This window comes from Diceros bicornis, chromosome 3, assembly GCF_020826845.1.
Source record: "Diceros bicornis minor isolate mBicDic1 chromosome 3, mDicBic1.mat.cur, whole genome shotgun sequence".
Taxonomy (NCBI): domain Eukaryota; kingdom Metazoa; phylum Chordata; class Mammalia; order Perissodactyla; family Rhinocerotidae; genus Diceros; species Diceros bicornis.
The window spans coordinates 56,551,189-56,565,351 of NC_080742.1; the positions used below are offsets into that span (position 1 = coordinate 56,551,189).

Sequence of the window (14,163 nt, forward strand, 5' to 3'; positions counted from 1 at the left end):
GCACCCCGTATTCCAGCCACCCAACATCACTCATCACAGCCCCAAATGCCAAATCTCTCCCATCTCCATGCCTGTCCCCTTTGTCTGGAATGCCTTTTTCTCTCTTCTCTGCTGGACAACATGCCTGCTTATCTGCCAAGGCCCGGCTACAGTATCTCCTCTTCTAGGATGCTGTATTGATCTGGGTCCCAGCAAGGTCCAGATGAAGAGATTTTATTAAACGGAAAAATTACTTACAGAGTTTCAGGCAATATAAAAAAAAGAATGAGGAATTGGGAGGCATCCAGACAACACCAAATGTAGGAAGTCATTACTACCCCAAGACTGAATGGGACAAGGGGAGGAAATATTGTTACATGAGCCCTTTGAGAACTAGAGGCATGAAGGAGGAGCTCTGTGGACAGTCACAGTCACTGCTAGAGATATGATGCTGAAACAGGGAAGAAATACCCTAGCCTCTCTCTCTCCCACCCTCTGATCTCCTGCTGTTGCCTCCCTTTGGAGGAACCCAACCAGACGTCAGAGGGCAACAGAGCACAGGCATGCTTATGCAGCATTCAGCATCCCAGGACACAGAGCAGGGCAGAGATGGGCAGAGAATGGATGGGGGGGGGGCAGGGAAAAAGAAAAGAATAACTAGCACAGATGCCTTCCTTGTTTCCCACTCCCACCACAAGCAGAGACCATCCCTCTCCTCTCCGCATGCTTGAAAAGCTAACATATTCATCACACTGTATCACAACTAGGGAGATCCATCTCCTGGCCAGGCAGTGAGCTTCTGGAGGACAGGCACAAAGCAGGTGCTCAAGAAAGGATTGCTTTATTAATGACAACCATCAATATATTTTGAAATTTCCCTGCATCTTTATTTCACTCCCCCTGCTAATCTTGAAGCTAACTACTTTGTAAGTTAAGCCATTTTCTGAGTAATAAAGCCCACTTTCTCAGTCTCACCTTAAAAAAAAAAGCTTCTTACTCTATTGTCACCACTTAATGCAACAAATTTCATTTGAGCCTCTGTGCCCAAGTACTGTGCTTTGTGACAGAAGATTCAAAGATGACTAGGGGCTCAATTCTTGGGGGAAATGTTATGGACTAAGTGACAGCTTGAATTGCTGAAATGGAATTGCTGTCAGAGAAAAAACATAAAAATAAGTTGATCTGGAGGCTCTTTAAATAGTAGTAATAACTACTGCTATTTATTGAGCACTTACTATATGATGGAAACTACACCAATGCTTTACATATATTATCTTAGTTAATTTTTACAACCCTGAGAGGTGGTTATTTTTCCCGATTTACAAATGAGGGAATTGAGGCCAGAGACATTGAGTAGCCACCTAGACTCACATAACTAATAAATGATTGACTGAGATTAGAGTCCAAGTAAGTCTAATTCTAGAGCCCATGTTTTTATCCACAACATTATACTTAAAGATAATTTTTTACAGTCAAAAAAAGGCAGCTCATGTAGAAAATATGAATGAAAAATAGATTCCTCTTTTTCAAAAATAAGTGTAAAACAGTATAGATTCAGCCCGTTACCTGCTCTTGTGGTGTGATCCAACAGTAAGCAGAGTGGAAGACCAGAAACCTGAGTTCGAATGCAGGATCCGTGGGAAAATTAAAAAGCCTTCGCTTTAGCAACTAGTTGCCTGTTCCACAGTGCCCTCTGGTGGCCAGCTGATGTAATGCACAGTTTTTCTTATTAAATTCAAGAGTGAAATGTTTGACCACCGAAGATTCAATCAGGGTCAACCTTGGATAAAGTAGATTAAATGTTTCCCGGCCATTCTCTGCTCCAGCCTCATGCCCACTGACCTCACACTCCTCATGACCGGAGTATACAGAGCATGATTTGGACATCAGGCTGACCTGAGATCAAGTGCCACCTCCACCACTTAGAGATGTCAACGAGTGGGACTCACAGAGCACAAGGACCATGCTGGAGCTCCCCGGGTTTCTGCCTCTGATCTTCCCTGTTAACAGCCAGAGCCCAATTTCATCACTGCACTAAGGGTTGATAGACTATGCCAGCCAAATTCAAAATATTCAGATAATCACCTAATCACCATTAATCCTTGCTTTCTACATCTCATTGACTCAATAGCTAGGTATGTATTATTTTTTCCTATTATATATTATTTTTATCTTAACAAAAGGAAAAATTCAGTCTTGAGCTTGACACAAAACAATAAAATTGACTCTTCCTTATCAGAATCTCTATAACCCTAGCTGAAGAGGTGAGCTCTTGACCCATTTATTTCTTAATGGGCATCACTGTTTTCAGTGCTTATCAATAACATATTTTGCCTCACCACAGGTGTTATAGTTGAGCAATGCTTCACTCTGTTTTTTATATATTTGTTTAATGGTTCTATCATTATTCAATTAATGTTAACAAAATCAATACAAGAACATGATCTTCCTATAGTTCTAACATCTCTCTGTACAAAATTTCAACAAAGGGAATAGACTAACTATGCTCCACGTTGGACCTCCGAGTTTCAGACATATGTTTTCATCATCCATGACTCCTATGCCACCAATCTTCACCACTGGTCTGTATTTGGGTCTCTTTTTCTTTGTTCATTTCTACAATTTGTATCGATTAAATCATTAATTCATTGATAAAAATTTAAAAAAATATATGGTTCACAAAAACTCAAGAACAAGATCCTTGAATATCCCTAACATCAGTTTATAGAATTAAAAAATAAAAGATATTCAGATGATGGTGGTGCTGGTGGTGGTGGTGATGGCACAGATTCTAGTTTCTGGTCCAATAGGGTAACAGGATTTGTTTCCCTTGAAACCAGAACTTTGCACGGCATGAACTGTTTGGGGCTGTTTTCTTTAGAAGGGAGCACCTATTCCAGACAGTGTTACGGAAAAGCACTTTGAGGTCTCCATGATCTGTCATGCATAAGTATTGAGAAGTGGTAGAACCTACTTTTTTTTTTTCTTTTTTTGTGAGGAAGATCAGCCCTGAGCTAACATCTACGCTAATCTTCTTTTCGCTGAGGAAGACCGGCTCTGAGCTAACATCTATTGCCAATCCTCCTCCTTTTTTTTCCCCAAAACCCCAGTAGATAGTTGTATGTCATAGTCGCACATCCTTCTAGTTGCTGTATGTGGGTCGAGGCCTCAGCATGGCCGGAGAAGCGGTGCATCGGTGCGCAACCGGGATCCGAACCTGGGCCGCCAGTAGCGGAGCGCGTGCACTTAACCGCTAAGCCACAGGGCTGGCCCTAGAACCTACTCTTAAAGTTTGAATAGAAGTAAACCAAGTGAAAAGAAGTTTAGAGACAAGAGTATTCCCACAGGGATCCAACATGGGTAAAGCCAAAAATCCAAGGGGAGGGAAGTCTGTGTTAAAAATTCTGTTACCAAGGCAAGACCTAGATGTGATTGACAAGGTCAAGAGGTATTCCTCAGGAATTGGGCTTCTGTTGTATAGAGGGTAAGTTACTAAAGGGTTTGAAAGCCAAAGTCAACCATACTCTGGATTTTAGATAAATCACTCCAGTGTTCTAATGGCTGTGGAGGACAGAGGTGACGGGATGAGATAGGAGGCAGTCAGGAAGACTGCCTGTAGGTTGTTATATTAGTACAGCAGAAACTTCAGGGCTAATTAGAATCTTTGAAGGGACCAACAATTAGCACCCCTCTTCCACAACTGAGTTCTGAACCAATTGAGAAAAAAGGCAAAATGGTAAACAGACAGGGGTCAAAATATTTTTATTACTGACAGATGCTAGGTGGATGATGTAGTTATATCTGTGGACTGTAGTTAACTTCTTAGTATGGAACTCCTAAATTATTCAGATTTACCCACCAAACCACACGCACTGCTGGACCACCCAGACTATTTCATGTCTTCACATAGAGCCCTATAAAACTTACAGCAAAGAGCAGAGCAGAACATATGCTACTTGAAGGCAACTGAACCCCAAGAAGAAAAAGGAGTTGAGGCAAGCATGCCCCATTTCCCTCTCCCCACATTTAATCAGATAAGTCACTCCATGTCTCCTGGGGCAAAGGGAACAAAATGACAGAGAGAAATCAGGTGCATTATACAAATTAATCTTTCTCCATGTAGGAAAAAAACACCAGAAGTGGAAAAGAAGCATTCCTCTCTTACATTCCTCATCTTTTTGTTCTTTTCACCCACTGGGCATAACCATTAAAGCCATGGAGAACCAGAGCAGTCTATCATGAAATCATCTTTAAGTCATCTCAAATACCAACCACTGTTCCTTTGGTTATTTTCTTGGGATCACTGGAAGCAACTTAGATTTTGCCCCAAAAGGCTTTGCAATGGGTTAGAATAATACATTAATTAAGGCAACTTCAAGGCTTCCATACTTCCAAGTCTGAAAATTTACTTCATTTCCCAGCCCAAAGTATTCCCAGCCACATGTTCTACCCTGTATCAGAGCACTATAACCCAATAATAAAATGCCAACAACTTAGAGCTGCCCAAATTTAAATATCATCCCCTCCTATTATCAAATTTACAGGGAGAAACTAAGGTTCAAAAATTAAATCTTGCAAATCAAAATTCAAAAATGTTTAAGTCCACTACAATTAAAATCCGAAACTAAAGACCTTGTCTTTGTGAGTTAGAAGACCAAAATCCAGGTCAAAAACAATCTTCCCCAGATTCTTCTGTTCAATCTTAACCACAGGGGACTTTGATGCTTGGGTGAAGGTAGGGTCCTTTCAGCAGCCACAGCTCGGATTGTCACTTATAGAGAAGTCAGTGTTTCTTTTAAAGCCTCAGAAGTTACATTAGATATGATTCAAATAGGTCTCACTTTTTTAAAAGTTGAGATATAATTCATGTACCATAAAATCCACCCTTTTAAAATGTACAGTTCAGGGGCCGGCCCCGTGGCATAGTGGTTAAGTCCGGCACGCTCCACTTCAGGGGCCCAGGTTCCTGGGTTAGCATCCCAGGCACGGACCTACCCAGGTCCACCACAGCATGGCTGATGAGTGGTGACCCACATACAGGAAGGAAGGCACAGATGTTAGCTCAGGGCTAATCTTCCTCAAGCAAAAAAAGAGGAAGATTGGCAACAGATGTTAGCGCAGAGCAAATCTTCCTCACCAAATAAAAAATAAAATGTACAGTTCAGTGGTTTTTAGTATATTCACGAAGTTGTGTATCCACCAGCCCCTAAAGTGGTTCTCTTAGGTAAAATTATATCCTTATAAGCTAAAACTTAGCAGTGCCCAAGACCATAGCAGAGACTCAGAAGTAGCTAAGTGAAGGTTTAGGCCTTGCCAGGATGCCAGTCAGTCTCTGCCAATTGTTCGGAATCTGTGACCTGAGAATTTCCACTGGATCGCTTACTTAATTCAGCTGGTTAGTTACCTTAAGAGGCTAATTATGGCACTATGTTGCCCTATCTGGGGGAAATTCCATGTGTGATAACAGTCTCCCCTCTTTCTCAGCAATTGGCATACGCAATAACACTGTCTTCTTGCAGTGTTGAGAAATTTGCACAGGTGGCAGACCCAGTCACCAGGTCTTATTTGAGACAGCCTTTCTTTCTCATCCAATATATTTTAAACCTCGTAATTTCTATGTACCCTTGGAAATGACTTTGAGTTTGGGGCACCTTGGTGCTGCATTAAGGTGGGCTCTGTCCAGTGACATGACCTCACTCACTCAGGAACAGGAATATTAGTCCAGTCCTGTTGCACAGTTTCTGCTTTCGTTGCTTATAAAGTGGCTTAACCCTGGGCAATCTCCTTCCTAGGCAAGATTTCTGCTTTCTACGTTTGTTTCAACTGAAGAATCACACCAGCAGACTGCTGAACAGAAACTGCTACTGAACATCATCCATCAAAACTTAAAGTTGACACCATCAGAAATGGAACTAGTCAATATTATGTGCCACCTGATGAGACACATTGGGAGGAATAGCTTTACTCTTGTGATACACCTGCCAGAAATGCATACTCCACCCTACTCATGGGGAAACACCAAACAAACCCAAATTGAGGGACATTCTACAAGGGCTAATCTGCAATCTTCAGAAATGTTGGGGTCATGACAGTCAATGGAAGACTGAAGAACTGTTTCAGATTGGAGACTAGAGACATACGACAACTGAGTACAGCACATGACCCAGGACTGGATCCTTTTGCTGTGGACACTGCTGAAGCAAAAAACTTGAGTGGGGTCTGAGTGAGGGGATGTAAGAGCTCTTTCTGATATTCTTGCAACTCTTCTTCAGTAAATGTGAAATTGTTAGAAAATAAGATTTGAAAAATAAAATGCCCCAAGCACAGGCCTTTCCTCCTTTGGTTTACAATAATTTCACCGCGATCTTCCTCACCTTCAATGCTAGAAGATGGCATATTCTCTTTAAAATAAGGGCCCACATTTTTTTCTTTACTGACAAAAATCTAACATATCTCTATGGGTGAAGGTGCAATTTTGGACCCTGAAATCTAAAGACATGATTACAGTTTGTGTAATCAACAAATCAACCCTCAAGAAGAAAATTGAGACTACATTGATGGGAAGTGACTCTCAAGCCTATGGACAAGCCAAGTGAATCCAAGGTTGCCCCACAATGGGTCCCTCCTTGGTCCACACTGAAGTCTGGATTCGGGGCAGGAGATGCATCATTCCCTGCCAAGACCTGGTACTAACAATTTAAACTAGAACTCCACTAGTGCTCTACAGCACACCTACTTTAAAAAGCTACACCTGCAGCAGCCTACACTCTAAGGCAGTGGCTCTCAGGCTTTGGTAAGGAATGGAATTACCTGGGGAACTTGGGAACTTGATAAAAATATGACGGCCCAAGGTCCTATCCTCTTCAATGAGCCTGGGCCTCTGCGTTCTTTAGTAGCTCTCCAAATGATTCTGATACCAGTTTTCAAACCAAAGTTTGAGAAAAACTGACCAAGTCACCAACACCAGCATAGCTTTTGCCTTTTCTGCTCTCATTTTTGCTGAGGTCTCACCTTCACTTCAGGGCCCAGCACATACAGCCCTGCTTCTACAGAAATGAAACACCTCTATAAGAACAGCCACTCACCAGCAATCTGCCAAAGTGAACATCCTCTATGGTTAGTACCTAATACATCATTTCAGCTTAAAACTACCCATTTTACCCTGCCGGAATCCTCAATCACAGCATTTTCTCCCCGATTTTTACTCATTGTCCAGATCCAGTGCTCCTCGCCCACATACCAAATATTAGGAGATTTTAGAAAGTCCAATAAATAGCACCCCTATTATTTAGAACACTGGTTCTCAACCACGGGGCGGGGGGGGGGGGGGGGGAGCGGATTGTTTTGCCCTCAGGGAACACTTGGCAATAGATGGTGACGCTTCTGGCATCTAGTGGTTAGAGGCCAGGGATGCTGCTAAACATTCTACAGTGCACAGGAGAGCCCACAAAACTAAGAATTATCCAGACAAAAATGTCAATAGTGCCAAGGTTAAGAAACCTTTATTTAGAATAGTACCCATTCTAAATGAATTGTGATATAAGACAAAAGCGTAAGCAGATGGGAATCATAGCATCATTTTTATTACTGCTAAAGACCAGATTGAGACAGTTTATCTGTAGGCAAGTGAGCTTCCTATTACTGATCCCCAGAGTAAACTCATCCACCTAGCCACAGACTAGATAACTGTATGCCTCCCTAAGTGAGGTCAGGCTCCTCTAAAACTCATAGCATGTTGGAATTAAGAACATGTGCTCCCTGCAGGCTACTAACTCCTAGCAGGAAAAAAGTAAGAGCTGAGCATGACCACCCAGCTCCCATAGGATAACGAGTAAAAGGGTAGAAAAAGTGCAGTATTATGACATCATTTTACCTCCCTCCAAAGGGAAAGAAACAGGAGGGAAAGCATTCCTCCACCAACCCAACAAGGGTCAGAGGCAGTGATATGGGGCAACAGGCTCCTACTGGCTCCTGAGAACCAACAGTTAAAACCTTTGGGAAGTTTGCAAGCCAGCTCTTAAACTCTCAGCAGCTTGAAACCAGCCACAGTAGGAGTATTTACACCACAAAAATCAAAAAATACCATAAATCGGTGCTTGTTTTTTGGAAAATAAAGTTTGGCCCTTTTTTCACGTGGAAAAACTAAAATTGAAGATGGATTCAAGATTTAAATGAAATAAAGAAAATATAAAGTACCAAGAAAAACACACAATCAGAGCAAAGGTCTTTCTAATCCATATGTACCACAGACAAAAACCATAAAGGAAGAGACCAACATATGACTATATAAAAATACATTATTTATGTCAAAAAAACGTACCACTAAAAGGCAAACAACAAACTGGGGAAGCTATCTGCAAAGTACAAGAGTAACCTATTTAGAATTCTTACAAATTAGTACAAAAAAGACATCTCAATGGCAAAAGCCTCATAAAAGTAATTCACAAAATACAAATGAGTTCAAAATTAATAAAGAAAATTTTAAACATACCAGGTTTTGCCTATCACAATGGCAGAGAGGAGAAGATAGAACATAGCCAATGTTGGTAACTATGTAAAGGGTACTATGAAAAACTGCTGGCAAAAGTGTAGGTTGGTACAAATTTTTTGTTGGCAACATGACAATATAATTGACCTTACACATTTATGAATTTATTCTAAGAAAAATAAAAATGTATCAAGATTTAGTTGGACTTACTGTGGCCAATACTAAGAATAGGCTAAATAAGTTATGATAAATCCATTTAATGAAATACTATGCACATATTAATGTTGCTGAAATATTTGACATGGAAAGATGTTTACCAAACTCAAAAAAGTCTTAAATGGAGGCTACAAAACAGTATATTCAGGATGAGTCAGTTTTGTAAAAATAAAATGCGTACTGAAAGCGTACCGAGAAAGTCTAAGAGGATATACAGCAAAGTGTGATGAATATTTTCCTTTTTAATTATCTGTATTTCTACAATGTGCATATATTACCCATGTACTCTGCTTGTTTGTTTTTAACAAGAGTTAATGGAACTTGAGTTCAGCAGAAAAATCCTCATTTCAAAGCATCAGAGTTTGGGCCGGCCCCGTGGCTTAGCGGTTAAGTGCGCACGCTCCGCTGCTGGCGGCCCAGGTTCGGATCCCGGGCGCGCACCAATGCACCGCTTCTCCGGCCATGCTGAGGCCGCGTCCCACATACAGCAACTAGAAGGATGAGCAGCTATGACATACAACTATCTACTGGGGCTCTGGGGGGGAAAATAAATAAATAAATAAAATTATCAAAGCATCAGAGTTTGAATTGAATTTTGTACGTAATCATTTCAGGTATTTTAAAAGCACTTGTTCAAAGTCAAAGTTCATCATTTTGTTTGGAACAATTTTTGTTTGAGAATCAAATGGTGAAGTAAATGAGGAAGCAAACAGGAATAAAATGACAGGAAAGCAAGTGACAAAATAACTACAGGCTTTGTTCCACTAGATATTGCAGTATAATAAATAAATTGAGAGTTAACCAAAAACACCTTTATTTTAGTCTTCAAAGAACAAACTGTTCTTCTTTTTCCAAGATAATCATGATTAACTTAAAAATGGGCATTTACAATGCATCTTCAAAGCACTTCCCTTTAACGGGAAACTTAGTTTCACAGAATCCAAATATTAAAAGGTTAAAAAAAAATGTCTATTTTGTTGTCATTACGAGACAAAACAGAATCTAGCATGTGTCAAGGAAATCCATTCATACTTCAGGGCCTTCTCCTCCAGGAACCAGCTGCAAAGAAGGAAAAAGTTTAATAACATGACCACTACATCATCTAAAAACCCCTGCTGAGAGCTTCTCATCCACCAAAGCCACTTTTGGCCCTCTGCCCCTCCCTCATATCCCCATTTTCTCCATGTCACTGCTGTTTACAATTCCAACATCATCAATTAATATTTAGTGTCTCAACAATGAAAAAAATAAAATATTAAAAAGCGCAAACTAATCTTTAGGCCCAATGCCATCTTCAACAGCTCAGCTTTAGGGCCTGTTACCACCAGAGCACCCCTTTCCCATCTGAAGCACCACTGGGCCATGAATATTTAGTCAAACAAGTTAGTTCTGTAACCCGTGCCCCTCAAAAATGGTTTAGTAGCTAAATAAAACAGGTTTACTGTGTCTTACCATTGTTATATTATTTCCATTTAGCAAAATCTGATCTAATTTAGTAATCCTTCTTCCTTCTGGTGTGATTTCACTAAATGAATAGATAAAATAGAGTCAGGATAAGCAGTGATAATAGAAGCCAACATTTTGATCCCTAAAAAAGTTAATTATTGTATATAAATGAATGTGAGGTCAGTCAATTATATCAACAGTTTTCAGAGACAAAGGTTATCCAGTGGGTGATGTACATTCTTCCCCAAAGGCAACAGAGTGGACTGACTGGCCTAAGATTCACATGCACTAGGCTGATCTTCATAAAAGCTGACTTGCCAAGGAGATCAAATAAGAAACGTTTACTATCCTCACTCTTGTTACTATTACTTACTACTGATTCCTACCCATTAAACCAATCTGTATTCAATTCAATTCTGAAAGCGGAAATAATGGTCGATTATAATCAATATAATTTAGCCATCATTTACATTTTATATTATATATAAATTACAGAGCAATTAATTTAATCAAAAGCATTAAATGTTCTTATTATCAGTTCCTTGATGTGACCTGAGCCCTAAGATTCCTGGCTGTTTTTAAGTATCTTTAACCTTAAAGTTTTGTCTCCACTAATTTCCTACCAATTTAGTAATAATTACATTGAGGTAATAACCTTCCGATCCAATCACTAGCGTCAGTGGATAAAATTTCTATTTTAAGGTAATTTCAACAGGCAATGTTTTCGCATATATCATTTTACTGACTCAACAGTACTAAAACTGCCTTAAATTAAAAACTGAGAGATCCTCCCTCCCCATTCTTTAATTTTTAACATTACTCACAACTCAGTGACATCTTCCAGTACCATATCTGAAATTCTGTGTTAAGAAAATAAATATACCAGGTTGAATTTACTCTGGCTTCTACCTCTGTTCAGTTTTACTTATAACGTCTAACACAATGACTCAAATTCAAAATGCTTGTGATTGGTAGGTAGGTAGGTAATCTTCTTCCAGCACAAACAACTTTTAAAACACTATCACAACGTCCCTGAGAATTAATTTTTTTGTGGGTGTGGGTGAGGAAGATGAGCCCTGAGCTAATATCCATTGCCAATTGCCCTCTTTTTGCTGAGGAAGACTGGCCCTGGGCTAACATCCGTGCCCATCTTCCTCTACTTTATATGTGACACCGCCAAAGCATCGCTTGACAAGCGGTGCGTCAGGCAGCACCTGGGATCCGAACCCTGGAACCCGGGCTGCCAAAGCAGAGCGCATGACCTTAACCACTATGCCACCGGCAGGCCCCAAATTAATTTTTATTATAATAATCAGTAAATACTGTCTATAGTTCTTTTGTTCTTAAATACTGAAGAAAAACCCATACCACCACCACCTTTTAAAAGGATACTGACAAAGTCATCAAATCCTAGAAGCGTGCCAACAATTTCCTTATCACTCTTCATCACAATGTGAATTCTTGATCCTATACACTTGTCCACAAGTTCTATGGATATATTTTTTTAAAGAAAAAAAAGGGAGGGAGAGGAAAAAGATTATTTTACCAATGCATTACTTCCACAAATATCTGAGTGCCTACCAGAACTTATTACTTGTATATGGTGAAATACAAACCAGGAAAAGAATTCATTCAAAAACTTTAGATCTTATACTATATACCTCTACATTAACAAAAAAGCTCTCCCTGTTCTCCACTTCCCTTTTGTAGCAATTTATCATGGCTGTGGTTTTATATTATTTTAGATTATTTGATTAACATATGAACCCCTCTAGACTCTTAGCCCCATGAGGGCAGATCATTCTACCCTCAATGGACAGTGCCTGGCATATGCTGGGGATTCAAAGTTTGTCGAATGAAGGAAAAAACTTTTCAATCACGGCCACATCCACTAACTAAATCACTCTTCAGCTACAAAATCGTAGGAAGAGACAGGCATAACTGTCTTCACCAGAGATTCCTTCTTGTCACTACCTCCCTCACCCTAAGAAGTCTATCCTCTGTACTCTGATAGCAGCTCGAACATCTCTTTACCGGGCTTAGCGTTATTTGGTATGATGTTTATTTGTTCAGCATCCTAGCTCCTCCATTGGTTTGTGTGCTATTCGCAGGCAATGGCCGTGATTTAAATTTGTTGAATAGCGGGGCCTACCCAGTGGCCTAATGGTTAAGTTTGCGTGCTCCCTTCTGGCTGCAGGAGGCGAGCGGGGGGGGGGGGGGGGGGGGGGGGGGGGGAGACGCGGCTGTGTTCGCGGGTTTGGATCCCTGGCACAGAGGATGCAGCGCTTGTCAAGTCACGCTGTGGCGGAGTCCCACATAAAATAGAGGAAGATGCAGAGGGATGTCAGCCCAGGGCCAATCCTCCTTAGCAAAAAAAGAGAAGGATTGGCATCCGATGTTAGCTCAGGGCTAATCTTCCTCTCTCTCTCTCTCTCACACACACACACACACAAATTTTGTGGACTTGTGCCGGGCCACATTGTCTGGTGCATAGATGCTCAATAACTGTTTGCTGAATGAATGAATGACAAATAGAGCTAGTTCCAGATTCTTTTTTTTTTTTTTTTTTTGGTGAGGAAGACTGGCCCTGAGCTAAGATCCCTTGCCAATCCTCCTCCTTTTGCTGAGGAAGATTGACTCTGAGCTAACATCTGTGCTCATCTTCCTCTATTTTGTATGTGGCACGCAGCCACAGCATGGCTTGATGAGCAGTGCGTGGGTCCACGCCTGGGATTCCAACCCGGAGACGCTCAGGCCGCCAAAGCGCCGCGTGTGAACTTAACCACTAAGCCACCGCCACCGGGCTTGCCCCCAGATTCCTCTTTTAAGGCTCATTCCAGACCCCGGTGCTTCTCGCAGTAACTGGCCAGCTACAGGACAGGGTGCAATCTGGGGAGCTTACATGCCAGGTTGAGGAACGGGACTGAATCCCATGACTATAGAGGTGAGCTCACAACGGAGGCGGCTGGCGACGCATTCACCAAGTGTGAACCTTTTCCAGTGGCGGTTTGGTTTGGGGAGTCACAAGTCCCTGCCTCAAGGAATCCTACCACGCTGAGGAGACGTGGGCGGCCTGAGGGCGCAAAGACTTAAAACCAGAGACGAGCCGCGGAGAAGGAAAGCAGTTGGTCCGATACATTTTCCTAACGCTCTCACACGGGCAGCCTCCCCCGCAGCCCCTGGGCCCCCAACCCTAAGCTTCAGCTCCCCGCCCGCGCGCCCCACAGGGCAACTATTACCTAGAGGCAGCAGCTGCGACGGGTTAGTGGTAGCGTTAGCAGCCATGGCTACGCCGGAAGTGGCCTGCGTCCATCGACGTTGGGTCGGCGAGTTTGAAAAAGCACGCTTCCTCTTTTTCCTCCCCCACGCAGCCCGGGCAGGCTCGACCAATCTGCGGCCGAGCGTGCGATCGGTCCAGTCCGCGTGGATCGCGCCCAGTTGCTTCTTTCCGGGGCAGTGAGATCGCGAAATATTTCTTATCCACTGAGTATTCTGCTGTGTCTGCGGCTACTCACTCACTCTCCCTTAGAAATTTTCGGGAGACCGTTAAAGATGTTCTGCCTTGTGAATAAATTCTTCCTCTAACCCGGAAGACTTTGCAAAATACGGAAACTTTTGAGTCGTCTTATTTTCCTCTATAAAGTTGCGTCTTAACCCAAGCCAGGATCTTTCTTCAGACGCGTATGAATCAATTTGTTTTTCCTGCCACCAACTCACTGTGTTGCAATTTTCGTAAAAACCGTTCAATCTTCAAGAATCTACCTTTTCTTTTAAAAGTCCAGTGGATTGAAAACGCATAACCGGCATTTTTTAAAACTTTTCTAGGGTAGAGATTTAAAATATGTTTTCTCTTTATTTTTTACTACTTTAATTCATCGTTCTTGTCTTGTTATATCTAGGAGTCTTAGTTTCTTACAGACTTCGTATTCCGTATTTCTTCAACAAACATTGTCTAACAGGCAACCACCAGATGTCACTGTATGTTAATGTCATCACACTTAAGAAACCTTAATACTTTTGCACTTTTGTTTTGA

General features: G+C 41.5%; 1 protein-coding gene and 1 non-coding gene across 2 annotated transcripts; both read right to left on the reverse strand.

Moving 5' to 3' along the window:
* Positions 1 to 2,492: 2,492 nt before the first annotated feature.
* LOC131400756 (small nucleolar RNA SNORD113/SNORD114 family) lies at positions 2,493 to 2,566 on the reverse strand. Its single transcript, XR_009217436.1, has one exon. It is a non-coding gene; the product is annotated as a small nucleolar RNA SNORD113/SNORD114 family (small nucleolar RNA).
* Positions 2,567 to 9,480: 6,914 nt separating this feature from the next.
* Positions 9,481 to 13,476, reverse strand: LSM5 (LSM5 homolog, U6 small nuclear RNA and mRNA degradation associated). The gene is made up of 5 exons (XM_058528012.1): positions 13,369 to 13,476; positions 11,522 to 11,617; positions 10,954 to 10,981; positions 10,136 to 10,208; positions 9,481 to 9,742 (listed from the first exon to the last, which is right to left on the reverse strand). Exons 1-5 carry the CDS (start codon positions 13,412 to 13,414, stop codon positions 9,710 to 9,712), a joined length of 276 nt encoding a protein of 91 aa, XP_058383995.1. The 5' UTR covers positions 13,415 to 13,476; the 3' UTR covers positions 9,481 to 9,709.
* Positions 13,477 to 14,163: the final 687 nt, after the last annotated feature.

Bases quoted from the DNA above. Each gene is read 5' to 3' on its own strand.
- LSM5 (XM_058528012.1), bottom strand. From the start codon at position 13,414: ATGGCTGCTAACGCTACCACTAACCCGTCGCAGCTGCTGCCTCTAG. The intron at 11,618-13,368 runs GTAATAGTTGCC...ATATATCCATAG, and splicing joins GTCGCAGCTGCTGCCTCTAG to AACTTGTGGACAAGTGTATA. The intron at 10,209-10,953 runs GTGAGTAATGTT...CTATTCATTTAG, and splicing joins CTGGAAGATGTCACTGAGTT to TGAAATCACACCAGAAGGAA.